General features: G+C 40.7%; 1 protein-coding gene across 4 annotated transcripts in view; it reads right to left on the bottom strand.

Annotated features, from left to right (window-relative positions):
• Positions 1-18,880, bottom strand: part of DPYD (dihydropyrimidine dehydrogenase) — a 344,443-nt gene that overhangs the window by 45,908 nt on the left and 279,655 nt on the right. For all 4 annotated transcript variants that reach the window (XM_064428159.1, XM_064428158.1, XM_064428160.1 and 1 more), the window contains one exon: positions 18,476-18,618. In XM_064428159.1, coding sequence (XP_064284229.1) covers positions 18,476-18,618 — 143 coding nt within the window. The remainder of the gene's footprint in view (positions 1-18,475; positions 18,619-18,880) is intronic.

The raw sequence follows: 18,880 nt of genomic DNA, 5'->3' as shown, positions 1-18,880 counted from the left end.
TTAGCAAATTCTTTGGATTTACTGATGATCAGGTGACCCTTCCTGCAACCCCACTGGGAAAGAACTACAAGGATTCAGAATTATTGTCTGATTAATCCTATGTCATGATGTAAGCACTGCAGTTCAGGAAAGAAAGGGCTCAATTACACCGGTTATGCCCAGATTTCTCAGCAGCAGCCCTTGGACAAGACCTGAGGGCTGTTCAGAGAAAAACCTAGAAGCCCAGCCCCAGATGTGCCTGCTGGGGAGCTGCTGCTGAACATGCCAGCACACTGGCAAACCACCACCTGTGCTCAGAGCTTTGCCTGCAGGCACTCAGTGGTACCCTCCAGCCTGCTCTGCTAAGGAAGCACAGGCATAACCAGTTAGGTCCCAACCTAGAAAATCAGAGAACCACAGACTTGCTGAGACTGGAAAGCATCTCTTGAGACCGTGTTATTCAACCTCCAGCTCAGAGAAGGGTCAACTAGAGGAGGCTACCCAACACTGTATCCAATCAGGATTTGAATATCTCCAACTACACCTCTCTGGGGAACCTGTTTCAGTGTTCAATCTCCCTTACAGCATTTTTCTCATATTTAAATGGAATTTCCTGTGTTTCAGTTTGTGTCCATTGTTTCTTGCCATTCCACTGGACAGCCCTGAGATGAATCTGGATCCAATGGAAGTGTCTCAGCAAACAGCACTCATTAAACTGAACTGTTGGTACGGGATGAGCATTGCCAGGCACAGAACAGAACAATCCCCTCCTGCCACTCAGTGCAACTGGGAGGCCAGGCCACTTTATTTTAGATACTTTAGAAACATAAATGGCTATATAGCTTTATAAACATATAAAGCAGTGATCCTTGACCTGCAGAGCTCAACATGTACACACAAAACTACTGACAGCAGAAAACAGTCTGACAATTTACATGGGTTCTTCTGGAGCATGTTGGGGATATCAGCTCAGGCTTAAACCCACAGAGATCCCCAACCACACTAACAACTGAATAAAAAAATCCCCAACTGTTGTCTGAATACCTTCTCATTAGCTAAACTCTAATCAGCCATCAGTGACAAGGTGCAGGGTTGATTGAGTGCCATTAATTATCAGTCCCTGGAAATGCTCTGAAATTCCAGATGTGTCAGTGTTTTCAGCCTCTGATTCAGCTTTTATTGTAAAAGCTGAAAGGAATGCTCCTGATAATACCTTGACTCCATGCACACATAGTGAACACAACAATGGAATAGCCACCTATTTTAGAACATGAATTGGTGCACACAGACATGCACAAACACATCCACACTCCTTCAATGTGGAAACACACTTCAGATCATAATTGACATCAACACTTAAAAAGCCCAGGAAATAAACAATTGTTTTCCCCATTTCAGAAATGACAATACAGCTTGCAGTCCTGAAGACAGGTACACATCACATTGGGAAATACTTCATACTACCACTGAACAAGAGAAAAAAAAAAACCCTATAAAATAAGCACAATAACACTCTCTATGCAGTGCATTTACATTACAAAAAAAATCTGTTTCTCTGGAGAAACAGTGTGGGCATTAATTAGGTCTGTTATACCTTCCACAGGCTTCAAGACTGTATTTTTTTTTTATGGCAATTATAGAGACCATCATAATTACTTCCCATACAGGTTATTTAACTGCAAAACTCCACTGATGCTTTTTGTATAGCAAGGTATTCTCTGTGTTTTTTTTTTTTTTGTGCATGGGTAACACTCTTATTATCTACTCTTAAAAATACTTAGACTGTAGAAAAAAAAAAAAAGGCAGTTAAAAGCCATGTCATGTCATTTGAAACAAGTTCAGACACTTTTGTCAAAATCCTGAAATATTTTGACAGGATGTATACACATGAGATACACCCGAGGATACCTGTAATAATCTTATAAATAAAGAGGCTTTTACTGTTTTCCAGCTTGTGGTGCAGTGTTATGAGGCGCAATAGTATAAAAATATGTGGAAGATAATAACACACTAAGAGCTAACTATTTGTCTTCTCTGTGATTCTATATGCAATGCACTAGTTGTCTTCCCTGGAAAGCCAAGAAAGTTCCAGAACTCCAGGCAAAATTCAACTTTTAAGAAAAATGTAAATGTCTGCACTAAAGAAAAATGCTACATGACATGGAAAAGCCTTTCCATGAACAAAGAAGCGGTCTCAAACAATCATCCTCTTCAGTAGAAACCTTATGACTGTGGTGCCCATTGGTGTGGATAATTAGCAAAAGATGTGCCTTTCACTAATTTCAATGGGCTAAAAGCAAGTGCTTATGTTTATGGGCCTTTCCTAGAACAGAGAGCTTCAAACAGTAACACATACAAAACCAACTGCAACAGTTTTGCCATGTATTTGGCAAATTCCAAAATTCTGAGCTTATGTTGCACAAATCAAATGGTGAGATTTGTATTTTAGGTTTACAGTATCTTCCATCAGTCAATATAGAAACCTTTGCTGCATTTTAAAAGGTGGTGAACAAAGTCAGGATAAAAGGTCGCCATGACCCATCAGCCATGACAATTCCTACACCACAGAGAGAGGTTTTTAGCATCATACCTGGCTGCCTCTGAATCACCAGTTTAAATGACACTGTGTCCTCTCTTCAGCACAAGAGAAGTGGCAATAGACCAGGTGAGACTCAAACTCAGGCATCCGGAAAAATCACAGGAGAACTGAAGCAGCCCCTCCACAGCTCATTAACGCCCTGCTCTGCTCCAGCTGCTTCACTGGGAACAGGCACTGCCTTCCCTTGCACAGCTCAGCGCTGAGCCTGAGCCCCCTCTGCTGCACTCCAGATATTGCTGTACCCAAAATGGTTGCTACCACCTCTCATTTAATGTCTTATTAAACCACCTGAGGGGGAGATAAAGGTGAGAAGTGCTGTGTAAGGGCTGCTGTCCCTGCCTCGAACTGCAGGAACTGCAGCCAGCTCTGCCTGCCCAGACCCTCTCCTCAGCATCAGGCTGGTACCCACCAAGCACAGCGGAATGTGGCTCCCTTTAGACCCTGAAGCAAAAACCTGAACAGCAGTGAGACTTTCCAAGCGAGAACACCCCCGTGCTGTGCTGTGCCAGAGCAGTGGTCTGTATCCCGTGGCCAACACAAGCCTCTCACGGATGAGTGCAGGAAGCAGAGCGCGCCTGGACCGCTGCTCGTGCGGTTTGTCAGCCCCGCTTCTGGCAAGCAGCACTGCTGGGACTTTGCACAGCAGGGATGGCACCTGCTTAATATCCCTTAATCCTAAATAATCCAAGTGGATCTGTTTAATGAGTGAATTAACATTCAGCTGTTCACTGACCCAGCCTTTCACCTGAAACATTTAGGTAGAAAGTATCTTCAGAGGAAGATGAGAGACTGGCCCTGTGGAACATCCTACGGGACAGAGCGAAGCCCAGGTCACAACAAAGCTGTCAGCTCCACTGCTGACAAGTGCTGTCCTGCTGTCTTGCTTGTGTTGGACTAGAAGAGAAAGGTGCTACATTTTTCCTGTTTAGGAAGGTAACATGTAGTATTCATATTGCACTAATATGCAGGGAAATAAGTTTGCACAAGCTTGGTTTTACTACATTGCCTGGCTCTGTCCCAGTAGTAGAACTGCTACAATTTAATTTTTAATGTGGCATCTCCTTCCTTTTCTCCCAGATCCAGAGTCCAATGATTGCCCCTTATATCCTAAAAGAGACACCTAGGCCAACATGCAATGTATGGTCAATTATATTGTGATCTCAGTGTTGTGAAATCTAAAACTGCTCAGCATAAGTTTCTGTAAGCAACTGTAAATTACAATTCTAATTTATTCAGACATGTCTGAGATACTAAAACACACAATACCTGCTTTGCTGCTGGTAAACAGCCAAATTATCTCATTGGGGAACGGGGATGTGAAATGAATCACAGGTTAAGGCTCTAAGTAAAACTGTTCTGCAAAATACAATGATGGGAGAGGCACACAATGATCCCTGTTGATGTTTTTCATAAGAAATGACCAGTCTGCTCCATTACTAAATAAACATAAAAAGTTAGTTAAACTTTGTCGTGGGATCTAGACACATTACAACTCTTACTTGAGGAACTGGAGTAAATTGTAAGGAGATTATTATTATTGTGCAAAAATAATTTTTATGGGTTACAAGATTTTTATTGAACATTCACATGAATCTGAAATGTTTAACTCATATATTTTGAAGAAAAGTTCACTGCTGGTGACAAGTACTTCTACATCAGTCACAAAACATTGTAAACGGCTTTGCTGTAGCAGAATCATTACACAATAAAGAGATGCCAATTTCGGAAGTGTTTACAGAGGCAAATCCCCTGCACTGTTTATTGAGAGCTCTGTCTGTGTAAGACCTTTCAGTTTTGTTCATAGCCAATGTTTCTAGAAGCAATGGGAAAAATACCCAGACTTTCATTTCTGTTTCATTCTCTACAAAAATGGAAGTAGTTCCTGTCCAAACTTTAGCATACCCTGAGGGACTGCATGAAAGACCTATGCCATCCATGCAGAATTTGGACAGAGTGCCTGAGGCATTTCCAGCCAGTTCAACCAGTAAAGCAATTCTCCTTCATTGCATCTTCCCTTTGGGAGATCTTGTAGAGGAGAAATATTTTTCTGTAACACTATAAGAGGAAACAGTGAAGTCCTCTTCAGGCTGTGCAGTCTCTCCTACCCTGCAACCTTCAGTTTTTACATAAACTCATTATTATATGGCAAAATCCCAGCTGGACAGGTGATGATGGGGAAGATAGTGCCAAAAATGAGCCTTTAGTCCCTACCTGCATTATTTCCATTGCATCAATATAGCTGGGATTTCAGCAGAGGCCACAGAGGAGATGCAGATCTAGACATGCTTGTGTCAGTTTTTCTCCACACTACTTTCACCCAACAAGAGGTATTGTGTGTAATCTCATATACTGCTAGATCACCTCAAAAGACTGGAGCAGGTCAGAGAATCTAGACTGCTCAATAATGTGCTGTTTTGCAAGAAGAGAGTAAGTATTCTTGTGTGACAAGACCCATGTGAACAAAAATCCTGTGGTGCTCCAATTTGAAATTGTTTCAAAGCACTCTTAGAAGACTTTGCAAGTGAGGAATTTGTTCTAGGAGTCAATAGCTTGGAGAAAATTTTAATTTTTACACCCCTCTGAAATATATGTATCTCTCTTCAGGATATGGGTGTAAAATAATTGTCACTTTTATGAAAACAGAAGTATCAGTAAGGAGGCAGATGGGTGGCAGTGATACATGGTCTAGAAGTAAGAAGATTGATGGGTATATATTTGTATATATAAATGCAAATCACACAGCTTTACTGTTCTACCATATTAGTTTCCATTTGTTGTAGCTGTACAACATCAAAGCAGTGATGTCTCCGTATATTGCATTTAGTGGTAATGTAACGGACTACCAAAAAAAAGAAATCAAAGTGAGAGTTTCTAAGTAGTTTCCTGGCAATTGAGACAGCAGGCTCTTTCATCTGTGCTGTAACTGTGGCAGTGCATTGATTTAAACTCCTTCTGAGATCTCAAATGCTTTTATATTTGTAGGTCTCACTGGCTGCTTTTCTTTTTGCCTTTTTTCCCCTTCAAATGATGAAATTCTAGCATTTAGCAGAATGCCATCTTGCTTCACCAGAAGATGGAGACTAATTTCAGCTTTGGTTCTAAACTGTACAGGTTTTGTAAATAAAATAGCTCTCGAAATGCCATTAGATTAAGAAACTGGCCTTTGACTTCACAATTTCTAATATTCTGACCACAGCAAAGGGATAAACAACTATTATTCCTCTGAGATACCTGTGAGAGGGTTTACAATGCATTAACAATTGTGCTTTGCCATTAATTTGGTTGACTCTCTTTGAAATATTTTTACTGGTATACTCAAATGGTAAACTAAAGGTTTACTATTTTTTCAATATTATAGTCTCAAATTTAGCATTTATCATCTTTCTGTTGAAGCTTTTTTTTCCAATTAAAAATTCTTCCTGATAAGTATTGAATACATAAATTCACCTTCTTGTTGGAGAAACATTTATGAATGCCTGAGCTGTTATTTAATGTATAGTTGAAGCTACTGCTTTCTTGATTAGGCTCTATTGATTAGGATTCTTGTGAAAAAAACCTGGAACTGTGAATGAATGCAAGATGGTTCAGGAAGGACTTTATTTGTGCCTACCTGTGTATCTATATGAATTGCCAACATTAAGAAGGCTAATTTTATCGTAGAGGGCAAGAGCATTATGATAATCTGGGTGAGGCATAGACACAATTAAGGATTTATTCTCAAAGGCAACTAGCAAAAATTGACTTGACTAAAGGGAGATCTTTCTGGTCCATGCAATCTGTATGGACCAGCATAGCTCTTGCCCATGGAAACAAAAATGGGCATTTACTAGCCCCTGTAAAATAATTTGGAGATCTGTGCCCAGATCTCCAAAGCAGAAAGCAGCAGACACTGCACAGGTTGTCTGACACAGTGCTCATAATAACGTGGTAAGAGCTGCAATGTGAGAGCATGCAGACAAATACAATCTCCTCTGAGAGGCATTTCTGTGTGCACAACCTTCAGGACACCGATGTGTATGGAAAGGCTGCCTCTGTAACAATGGCTCCTCCTCCTCATGTCTCATTGAATCCCGACTTACCAGAACATTAAATGCCTAGCCTAAATTATCCTTTCTATCTAATTATTGCTTCTGCTAGAGGGTTGCAGGATTAAGAACATTAGGGGAAGTGGTTTATCAGACAATGTGGTACAATCTTGGGAAAAAACCTCAAGACTCTTTGTTTTAAAGTACAAATTTGTGAAAACGCTTCCAAAATATTGATATAGTACAGATGGAATGATTTGATTCACTAACATTAGCTGCTTAAATGACTCTAGAGATAGAGGTTAGCAGATGGGATGTTACTTAACAAGTCTTCAGAAACTGGATTGACGCAAAACTGAATTGGATGATAGCTGATAGCCTTTTTAAAACATGATTGAACTAAGATACATGAGCTAATTAACTACTATTTTGTTTCATAGTCTAGTACAGCTTTCACAAAGCAGTTTGAAGGACTGAAATATTACATCTATGAATTGTCTGAATTATGGGGAAAAAAGCCCACCTGATCTTTTTTACTTAGTCCTAGACATAAAGTCCTTATAAGCGGAGGGCTTACTAGTGGCACTTTGAGGGATAACACACAGAAGAAAGATTCCAAGATGCTAATAACTCCAGGCTCTGAAAAGCAGGCAACCATTCACAAAGGCTTAAGAAATCTATATTAAAAAACAAAAAAAGGACTGGATAGTCCTACGCCATGTGGGTCTCAGTAAGTCAGTGAAGTATTTCAGATATTTTGTTACACCTCAAGAAATTTAATCAGACAATCTTGAGATAAGTCGTCATTCTAATCCAAAGTACAGGCTAATGTAAGTAAATAACGGAGCTCAAAATTACTTAAAAGGAGAAGAAAGTCTCCAGCCCATGCAAGACAAGCTTATGGGATAAACACTGTATTTCCTGCAACAGCTTGGATCCTCTCTCCACCAGGACAACATAATGCTGACGTGGTGTCAAGCAGAGCTGAGCTGGCACTTTGGGAGCATCGAGGCAGGGACTGCAGATATGGAAATATGGATGCAGCAGCTGGGCAGCAGGAAGCTCTGTGTGCTGAAGCCACAGCAGCCTCCTGACACAGGCCTACAGAGGAGCTTCCCCAGCACCAAAGGGATGGCTACTCTTCCTGGCAGAGAGACCTCAAAGTACCTGATTTTTGGGGCTGCAAGACAGATCTTGTTCATGTACTGCACTCCAGCAACCCTGGGCAGTCATGAGTGGCCAACAATGAAGGAGGAGAAAAAAGTTGAGAATCCATTAGGCACTTATCAGATGAGAGCAAGGCAGGAGATAAGAGCACTATAAGGGATCCTTTAGGAATGTTATCCAATGCATTAATTCCTAGCCTACTCAAACCTATTTTCCCTCCCCTTAAGTTCTCCAATGCCAATTAATGTATCTCTGATCTAAATAGCTAAACTGGGTGTTTGGGAGTGGGAAGTGGTACTTATCAAGGGACCCTGAACGATGCAATTTCATATCCCATGTCTTTGAGAGGGGAAATGCAGAATAAATCAAGAATTTTTAGAAGGCTCCCTGAGGTAACTGTGGGTTTTTTCCCTGTCAACCACCCCTAGAGGAATGGTTATATTTCCTTATCTCACTAAAGCATTCTGTCAGTTCTTGGAACTACAAAGTGAACCTTTATGCAGTAGGTGGGCACACACACTGATAAAAGTGCTGATCATGATCATCTTTCCTAAGAAAACAAATATGATTCCACATGCCTTGAGCATTGAGGAGTCTGGGAAACAGCTTCATAATCAGCCATGTATAGCAAATTGTATCATTGTACTGCAGATCTACAAAATGAATGATAGCTTTGGAAGCAGATGAACTAACTCCCCTGTGTAAACAGTCCAATCACATATAGAGGTTCCACAACTATCTTTGAATACATGCTGAATATCACATCATATTTCATTTATTAACACCCAAAAGTCTCACCTCTGTCTTATAAGTGCTGTTCTGGAAAATGAAATCCTTCAGCTCTCCCAGAGGTTCTGCAGCTACTGGGGCAACATTACCAGTTGTGTCAGGTAGATGTAGATTTGTTTGACCCATTTCCACAAGCCATAACCTTCAACTCCAAAGAAATTTCTATAGCAGGTACCAATTAAGTTACTCAGATCTGGTAGTTTAACGTTAAATGTAATCAAGTATTACACAGCAGTTTTGCAGTGTTTTTAAATTTTTGTCTTGTGAGAGCAAGCCAACACGAACACCATCATCTCTAGAACTAAGTTGGCCTGTTATCCCATTTTTGTAAAGGTGTATTTGTCAGAGATGAGCATAGTGCTAGGAAAGCACGCTTTCCAGAAAAGAATGCTGTTCAGAAAATCATGTGGGAAAGAGTTTCGGAATTACCAATATGTGCTGTTTGACAACATGGAATGCAATGGCTAGATTTAACTTGAAAATGTCTGTTTTGCAATCCAAGTTAATTGGAATGAAAAGGTCAAAACCAAAATATGTTGCAAAAAGATTGAAACAGATTTGATTCACCCAAATAATATTTTTGTCTTTAAATGTGTTAATTTTGCACGTTTTTAGAATTTTGATTATCAGTCTAAACTGGAAAAGTTTTCCATGCTTAAACTTCCCTATGATAGAATAACTATTTCCTCATCACTGACAATAGTCAGTCTCATTAATGCCTAACAGATTCAGGGTAGACCTTCAGTGTTCATCCCAGGACACCGAATCAGACGCAGCAGGAACTTAAGACCTATTCTGATTAAATGAAATTTGTCAATGAAAAACAGTTCCCTCAAATAAATTTTCAACAAATTCTAATGAGAACCATCTACTGAGGAACATCCTCCTGTGACCAGAATTTTGAAAGCTGCAGACCTCTCAAAATCAAACAGAAAAGCAATTTTTCTATCTTGGAACCTCAATTCAGTCCTGCAATGATTAACCCCTCATCCTTGTGAGTCTTCCCCTCTAGTACTCTCACATTATATTTCAGCTAAAATTACTTTCATCCTCTATCAGCTTGCCTGTACGAATTTGTGCAGCAGCTGCTGTGTCCACTGAAGAGTGAGATTCATGTGAACAAAATAGTCCTGACCCTGTGAATCTTTCGTGTCAGAGATAAAAACCCACTTCCACATTTCCTTAGGGATTGTTTTACCTATCTCCATCCAAATAATAAATATCAGCAAGAAAAGCAGCAACATAACTGATGATATTGAAGGAAGTTAAGCCCTTTCTTAAGTGTACTGCCAGCTTCTAAAATGACAGTTTAGAAAAACAATGCGATCCCTGTTTCTTTAGTTCTAATTGCTTGGATAAAAGAACCCCGCATCAGTCAGATCAAGCTGTGTCAGGGGGCTTGTGCTGTAACAACAAAAAAATTATCGCTACCTCCTTTCGGGGCAGAAAACCCATTTTTCTACCACTGAGAAAAGCGAAAGATCAGTGACCAAACTGCAGCGAGCCCAGCACCAAGCCCCAGCTGAGCTGCACAGCAGTGCCAGGGTGGGCTCCAGGACCACGCCTTCCCTGAGCACAACCTCTTCCACTGCTTGCTTCCCCTTTCTTCCTTTCACTGCCAGGTACAGCCTCTGCCTGAAAGATCAACAAAGCTGCTATGATATACAAAGGAAAATTTCTATAACGTGTTTTCTTTGTATGACTGACAGTGTTTCCAAGAACTTCTCTGATGACAGAGCTTTGCAATACTGAATGTTTTGTGTTCTCCCTTTTTGGAAAACAAGTCCCCTGCAGTTACAACACATATAACATTAAAAAAAATCACCCCCAAAAAAACAACCCCACAGGAATTTTCCTAAGTAATTACTGAGATGGCAGAAAGGAATAAAGAAACAGCATTTTCCACTGTGCTTATCTTGCCTTGTATTTATTTTCAATATCCAACAAGGAGATGGGTACAGTTTCAGATTCAATTTCCAGTCATCTCCACATGTACTCAAAGGAACTCAATCTACAACAGATCTAGCTTTATGTCTGAAAGCAACCTGAGCTGAGTAAAACAACTTGCCTATAATTTGGTTAATCAACAATTACCAAGCCTCTTGTGAAGAGCCATCTCCATGTTGCACTTACTTTGTAAACTCTAAACAAAACTCACTCGGTGTCAATTCACACCACGTGCTTTATCCACATGGAGAACAGCTCTGTGCCTGCTCATGCAAGAGAGCAGCAGCACGAGTCCACATCAGTAGTGTGAATCCACATTAAAAACAGGTGCAGCAATACTGGGCTTTCAAAGGACAAGGAATATTGTGGATCCTTGGGAGAGATGGAGAAAAACATATTGCCAAAGCAATTATTATTCCCATCCCCTCAATTCTGAAAGCCCCTGTGCTGCCAGACCCAGAGAAGCAGGGTAGACAGCCAGGCAGGGCAGGAAAGGGGAGCAGGCTCACTGTCCCCAGGAGAAAAATCCCCTGCAGAGGCTGGGAGACACTGCTGTAGGACAGCATTTAACTGATGCTCAATTGGGACCTAATTGTTAGTAAATAATTACTACCATACAGTGATAGTTGAAACTGCTTTGCATGAGAATTCATTACGAGAATGACAAATAGCAATTGTTACAGAATGAGCTTTAACTCATTCTTACAAATTTATGAAATAACAATCCTATCTATGCAGACTTCATTTCCTAGCTGGTGAAATGAGCAGAAATAAAGGAAAGCTAATAGATAATTCCCCATAGCAGCTCCAAATGTAGAACTAATGCAAAACCGTACAAAATAAAAGGCATTATTAGTGTTGAATTTAGTCTGTAACTTTACAATGTGCTGATTTGAATATTGCAACTTTTCATAAAAAGTGGCAAAACAATACGTAGGAATCAGTAATGAAAACCTGTTCTAATTTGATGGTTTACTACTAAAACTATTTGATGGTTTACTACTAAAAGAAAAAAACTTTATAGATTGGTTTTGTTTGACAAATTCTGATTTCCTTTAAAAGAAATTCTCAGAGAAGATTCTCATTATCAATTAGCAATTTCTCTCCCAATCATCTGTAAAGGAGCAAGTGTAGCAGTCCACTAATTACTTTTTGTTTTATTAGCAAAGACAGAGAGTTGAGAACAAGTTGAATTTCTGTAATTAGCACTGGGCTAGAGAAAAACCAGAAAATAATGAAATGTTTTCAGAAGTGAATGCTTGGGTATGTCTGTCCCAACTCTTTTCTCTCTTTCACATTCATTTTCCTTAGGATTTTATGTCTACATGTTCAAACAGCACTTTGTTCCCTCTTTTGTTTCTGCATGTACTGCAAATTTCATCTCTGCAGAGAAGGGCCACTCCATTCAGTGCTGCATCCATTGAAGACTTTTCTCAGCGCGTGGCTCTGTGAGCAGTGGAGCTAATGATATCTGGCTTCCAGCAGCTCTGTGTCTCCTGGTTGGGTTCTCTGACGTCTAATAAGGTGTGACTGCCAATTAAAGCCTTTCCTGTGGCTGACACAGTGCTGTCCCATGCGGGTTCTCAGAGGTCTAATAAAGGTGAGCTCATAGTGTGCTTGTGCTTACAGTGAAGGAATGCAGCTACTCTCTCTCCTCTGCCTTTTCTGTTTCTCAAAATTTGTTAGAGTAATACACTCTCCATTCTGGCGAATTTCAGTGAAAATGGCCACAAAAAGCTCAAATCTGATAGAAGATACTCAAATGGATGTACAAATACCTATCAAGTTTCTTTGGAAATACAGTCTAAATACTGCTCTTTCTACAGGAGACTACACTTATCTCAATCAAAGGACTTACATCTGAAAAGTGGTTTTGCCTTAAGTGGCATTTTTTTTTCTTAAAAATCTTGGTGGGTCTAAAGTACCCTCCCTTGAATCTTGTCTCATATCATTTTGGTAGCCTGATACTACATTCAGCAACCTATTCTTCCCTCATCAATTTTAATCATGAGAGAAGAATTAGGTCTAGCACCTCAACTTCTCTGTTTCATGGACAGCTTTCTACAGAAAGGTTTTGTTCTTCTACCCCTAAGGCCACAGCCTGTGTCAGAAACCTCACCAGTGTCCAGCTGCTGCCCAAGTGTGCCTGTTCCTGGGCTTAGCAGCCCTTGGAGCACTCTCTGCCTGGCACAGAGCAAAGCCTGCAGCCTGTGCTCCCTCCGTGTGCTGGGGGAAGGACAGGCAGGGGCAGAGGAAGGGTGGGCTCTTTGGAAGTCCAGGCAGGGGAAGCACAGCCTTGCTCTGCCACACCGATGGCACTTTGTGGCTGCCTGAGACTTGCAGCAATCCACCGACTTCATTCTCCTCATGCAGGACTGAGACAAAGGACTCTTTGTCTGCATTCAAAATCATGGCTATTCATTGCAATACAAAGTATTTTTTCCCCAATGATTATCAGTAGAAACTTAACCTGGAATTTCAAAACACAGGGCCAGCTCCCTCACTCCCCTGCTTTGCACTCCCATGATTTGAATGTCTTTTAGCTCTTCACTCTGCATTAAATGGCACGAATAGTAATTCCAGGCAGAGAATTTTTTGGCCTGATCTAATCCTCACTTAACTAAAGTATCAGAGTCTTCACTGACTTCAACAGACACTGACACGGACTGAAAAGAAGAGTAATGAAGTGCAAGGAGAACCAGATCTCTACTTTGCAGTTCTGCAGCCTTAAAAAAATTATGGAGTTCCTTACAGGGTTTCACATTTGCACAAATACAATAAAAATACTGTCTCATAGATCAAGTCCCATGATTTTGTGATGGAAAAGCCTGTTTATTCACATACAAAGGGCCATCCTGCTGCTATAAAAATCTCTTAGCTAAATGCTTCAGTGAAAAGGCTGCTGAAGAAAAAATAATAATCAAATTGTCCTGAATCCCTTGCGACTTTTGTTCCAAAGAGGTACCAACAAGAAGGCTTGCTGAAAATATTAAAAATCCACAAGCAGTCTCACAAAAACCACTGTGGTTCATGTTGGAGGGAGAGTTTATCTTACAGAGGCAAAACTCATGGCTAATGCTTTCCTGTCATGGGCTGGCCCATTTCCAGAATGGTCTTGTTCTTCCTCAGATCCCCGAGATCCCACCCACAGGTGGTGCTGGGCAGGAGGGAAGGGCACAGGGCAGATCCAGCTCAGGGCAGCTCTGCCTGTGGTGGGGCCACACTCCCACCTTCCTCCCCTGCCTGAGAGATGAGGAGGGGCACAGGGCAAGGCCTGGAGGCAGCAGGTACACGTGGGCTGGACACAACACGGTGAGGACAAGGGCACAGCACCCACAGGAACAGCCCTGCCAGGCACTGCATCCCAGCCAGGACAAGCGGGGGATGAGGGAGGATGAAGGTGGATCCGAAAAAGGGCTCAGGGCAAAGCCACAGGCTGTCCCACTGAGAAGCAGCATTCCATGGGTGGGTTTTAAATCATTGCTTACAGACATCCATGTCTGCAACAGAGGACATGTGTGACCTCCATACTTTGGGAGAAAAGACATTTCTTTGAAAAGGAATCCATATTCATTACATGAAAATGACCAATATTCCAGGTGAACAAAGTATTCCAAACCAGAATATAATGCTGAAAGGTTCTACCATGAAGCAAGTATACTTTAGAAAGCACCCCTTTGTTCTACCTCTTTTTTTTAGTTACATCTGCTAGAAATAATGACTACAGAATCTCTTTCAACAAAAGGTCATTTATGTCAATGGACAGAACACAGAGGATCAGATCACCTGCTGTAATTGCAAATTAATGCTCTACTGCTAATGCATTAACTACAGAATATTGATCTACAATTGAATCATACAGGCTACTGTGAAGTGATTTTTACTTTAATATTTTTATGCTTTTATTGCTTTTTCCATAATGCATTTTCTCTTTCCCCTAGAATTTTCTATAATTGTTTCCCATTTTAATTTCCTGCAGCAAGATGACTTTAAAAAATGTATGTCTCTTTCAAAACCTTGCAAAAAATCTAACAAACCATCAGTGTAACATGGTAAATCACAAATGTTTTTGCAAAACCTGCAAAAATTTTGGATATACATCTAATTTTGATAAATTGGGGATTTAAAAAAAGCTTACTTAAATTACAAATGAAAAACCTCAGGCTCACTGGAAAATTGTAATAATGACACGTATCACAGAAAGGTGCTTTCTAGACATTTCTGGAGCTCCTGGTATACAATGAGTGCAGGATTATCTCCATATTAAAATTGTTGTTTTTTGTTTTTTTTTTTTTTAAACTTTCATGCCTGTACTGAAAAGAGGTTGGTAGATTCAGGATGTTAAAAACCTATGGTTCTATGGAATCAGCTGAGGAATGACTGAAATGTTTCAGCATCTTTAAGGAGAAATTAAAGCCCAAGTGGGGTCTTTTTGCAAGTGTTTCTGAAGTTCATAAAATGGAAGAATGCTCTGTTGAACTGCTGTCTAAAATCTTCAGCCCAGCTAATACTGACCACAATAACCTAGTTTGTTTTTCATACCTGCTGCAAAATTCCTTACACCCAAACCTTTTTGTGAATAGTAAGATGTTGTCCTCCATCTTCTAAAGGAGGGGATAAAACACAATTTGATTACTGAAACTCCCTCCCCACACCATTTCCTAATATACCTGCTTAATACCACTTGAGGTGGTTATGGTATACAGCAAAATATGGGTTACCACCTGACTCCTGACATGCATTCCTGTGTACGATGATTTTGCAAATGGAAAATAAATCCCCATGTTTTAAAAACAAAAGCAATTGGAAAAAACAATGGAGAACTGATTGTAGGTGAAATATCTGAAGAGAAAAACCTGATCTTGCTTTTAATGGAAGAACATTTATTATTCATAAACCTATCCTCTAACAGATATGCTACATTGCAATTAAACCAATTCACACAAAGCCTCCTTATTATCCTAGGCCATGAATGTCCTGCTGCCATGGCAGAGAAGACACAGGACCTGTTGGGACACAAGGAAGGGAAGGCCAGTGGCCAAGCAAGTGCTGCTGTCCCTGGCTCTCAGGCTGTGCTCCATGGATACATCAGTACAGCCTGAGCTCCTCTGCACCATGTGCAATGCTGGATGCTCTGGCAGCCCCTACCCTTCCCAAGCACTGCTGGCTAACAGGGTGCTGAGAGCAGGGACACAGCCCAGTTTTGGCACAGATGAGCACAGAGGCTGCTCCATCACTGCCAAAGCCCAGGCTGCTTGCTTCCTGCCTCTGCATCAGTCACAAGGCATCCTTGTGGCTTTGGAAATGTGAAGTCAGCTCACAAAATGTGCAGTAGTGTGTCAGTCTGAGTGTCTCTTCAGAACCACCTCCAACAGTATCTAAAGCAGATTCTTTAGATAAGGCTATCACACACATACAGAATTCCCCCAGTACAGTCCCACCTTCTACCTGCTTAACTCAGGGACTTGCTATGCAGTGAATCCTAAATACTCAACCATGCAGTAGATCACTTTATTTGATGTTATCTACAAATTCTGTACTCACTCTGTATGTCAGTACTGAGAAAGCAGAAGTGAATATCAAAGCTGTAGGCAACAGAGGTTGTGGCTGCTGAAGGAGCAAGTTGGGCATTTGATACCAAGGACATGTGTGAGATTGGGATTCAGGGAAAAGAACATTAGCTGGCTATTTTTATGACCTTGTTTAGAAGGAAAACAATGGAAATGATCCTCATAATCCTAATTAGGGTCCAAAGACAACCTGTGAAGATGAGGCTTTTTCCATTACAATGTATCTCATCTGAGAAGAAAATACTTTGCAGTCTAGTCCCAGGAAGTGCATTTCTTTAACGACTTTCTATAGAGATTACTCATTTCCTTCTCCTTTCCATCTGTCCTTCCCATCGTGAGGTAAGAATTTATGGCCTGTATTCACAATCTAGCATGACACTTACTAAAGGCTTATTTTAAAATGGATGCAATTGAACTAGTTCAGATCCTTACCTACACAGCCACTTTAGAATCTAGTTATCTGAGATTAAACTACTACCCTACTTTAGTGAAGCAGAAATAAATCACTCAAATTGAGGATATTTTTGATTTAGAGGAGTTTAAAATCAGTTCTAGAGATGACTTAAGTTAAACTGGTAAAACCTAAGGACAAAATAAGAGTTTTTTCAGCATCTCTGAGAAAAATTTATTGAAAAGAGAAATTGTTCTGTACAGGGCAAAAGATCTGTATAGATCCAAGTCATTTGTGGAAGCCAGTTTCAGAGAATTTGATTACTACTACAAAGAAAACAATAATTAATGTCTTGTAAATCAAATAGTCTTTCTGTCGAGCACTGACTGGGATGTCTGCATGAAATTATATTTCAGAATTTCCCATTACCACTGGGACAAACCAACAGGAAAAGAAAAGAAAAAGAACCAAAACAGCTACACAATCTATATAAAATGGAAGTGCAAAAGGGACATTAAACTCCTTGATTTTTAGTCATCCAGAAACAGATACAGCAGCCATAGAACAGAAAATCATTTCATTCTGTGTAGTTCAGATCATGTAACATTGCTGCAGACAGAGCCATTGAAAGTGCAGCTCTATTAGCAATAACAAATGAAATGCATCTAGAGCACTAAAAACAACCCTTGCCAATCCTAGGGGTTTTTTGTAGACAAATGCTGCTCTGCAATTTGCACCATTACTTAATATTTATATGGAAGAAGCTCTCAGACAAAAGGCCAATCTCTTATCTGCCCATGAAAAAGAAAATTTTGCATCACTTAAATACAACTGAAAAAAAAGGAAATGGTATTAATAAATCCAAGGAACATATCAAGTCTATAAAAAAGGAACAGCCTTCTGCTTCAGCTCCCAGACATGCTAACTTTGATGTGCACTAAAAAAACCAACCAAACCAAAATATTGAGCTGGCTTTTTTTTTTTTTTTTTGTGAAACAGCAAACAAATGACTAATCACAGCAGTCACTGTAGCTGTGTAAAAAGGATGGTCACACTGAATCTAATTTCAATGTCAAAGTGAATTGTGGGAATGAAACCACTCTAGTCATCCCATGGAGTGACACAAAGCCGATATTCACAGGATCCACAGCTGCTGTTGTCTATGGTGGGACCCACAGATAAAGGGGATGAACATCTACCAGAATGTAACAGTATACAATGGAACAATGTCACATAAAGACCACCTGCTCCTCAGCCAGTCTAACATGTATGCTGCAATGGTGCCCTGACATGCCTGGCAGAGAGGCAAGGGGCTGATTTTTCAGCCAATTTCCTGGTGCCTGTAATATGAGGCCACCAAGGCTTCCTTCCATGACAGGGACTAACCAACCATGCCAGTGTGGCCAGCAGCTCAAACCAACCCTCAGGCAATGCAAACAGCCTGACTGATGAATGCAGCTGACACCTCACTCCAGGGCAAGGACAGCACTTCATGCAGTGGGTGCATGAACCTCCTGTTCCAATGAACATCCCTAAGGGACACAGATGATTGCATAAACAAAAGTTATTTTAAACTGGCTCCCTGCGAGACCAGCGTAGTGCTCTTTGGAAGCCCTCTCACCTTGAGAAGGCTCTTTGCAGAAAAGAAAACTGAGAATACAGGAAGAACAGACAGGTCAAGCTAAACTCTGTGTCAACTCTGTTTGTAAGACAAGGGAGAGAGATGTTTAAATTTTAAATCACTTAAACCAGAGGTGAAATAAGTACTAACAAACTTATGGTTAGCCTTTTCCCAGATTGGTATTGGAACACCCAAAGTTTTCTTCTGGCAACTCCTCCTCCACTTCCATGTGAAATGAATGTCTCTTAGCAAGCAGCATGAAGTGAAAAACATGCAAATTATTTTCAGTGGTAGAAACTCCACACTATCTAAATGTTTGGAAGGAAGACACATGATGATCTTATCACAGTTACTTGAACATTACCATTTTAAAGAAAGAAGCGGTACCTGTAAGACAGAAGCCCCACTGTGCAGAAACTGAAGCCCAGTCTCAGCAGAATCGATGCCTCCAGTTGCCAAGATGGGAAATCCCGGGAGAGCGCGGGCGATGGCGGACACCGCGCGGAGGGCGATGGGCCGGATAGCATTTCCTGCAGAAAGCCAGACACAGGGTCAGCAACACCCCAGCCTGCCCTGATGGAACTTGCACATCCCTCATGGTACAGCAACATCAGCAACTAACATCTAACTCTGAGGTGCAGAGGATATATTAATTTATAAACTGACACCAAGCGGGTTGCAAGCGGTATCAACACTTGTACAGCAATTTATGCATCCGGCTGGAATACAGAAAATGGCAAAAACATTTGGATAAACAATGCAAAGTTAGCTTGACCATTTTGGCTGTTGCTC

Source organism: Passer domesticus, chromosome 7 (assembly GCF_036417665.1).
Source record: "Passer domesticus isolate bPasDom1 chromosome 7, bPasDom1.hap1, whole genome shotgun sequence".
NCBI classification, from domain to species: domain Eukaryota; kingdom Metazoa; phylum Chordata; class Aves; order Passeriformes; family Passeridae; genus Passer; species Passer domesticus.
The sequence above is the reverse complement of the archived record's forward strand: the minus strand, read 5'-3'. Positions and strand labels throughout refer to the sequence as shown.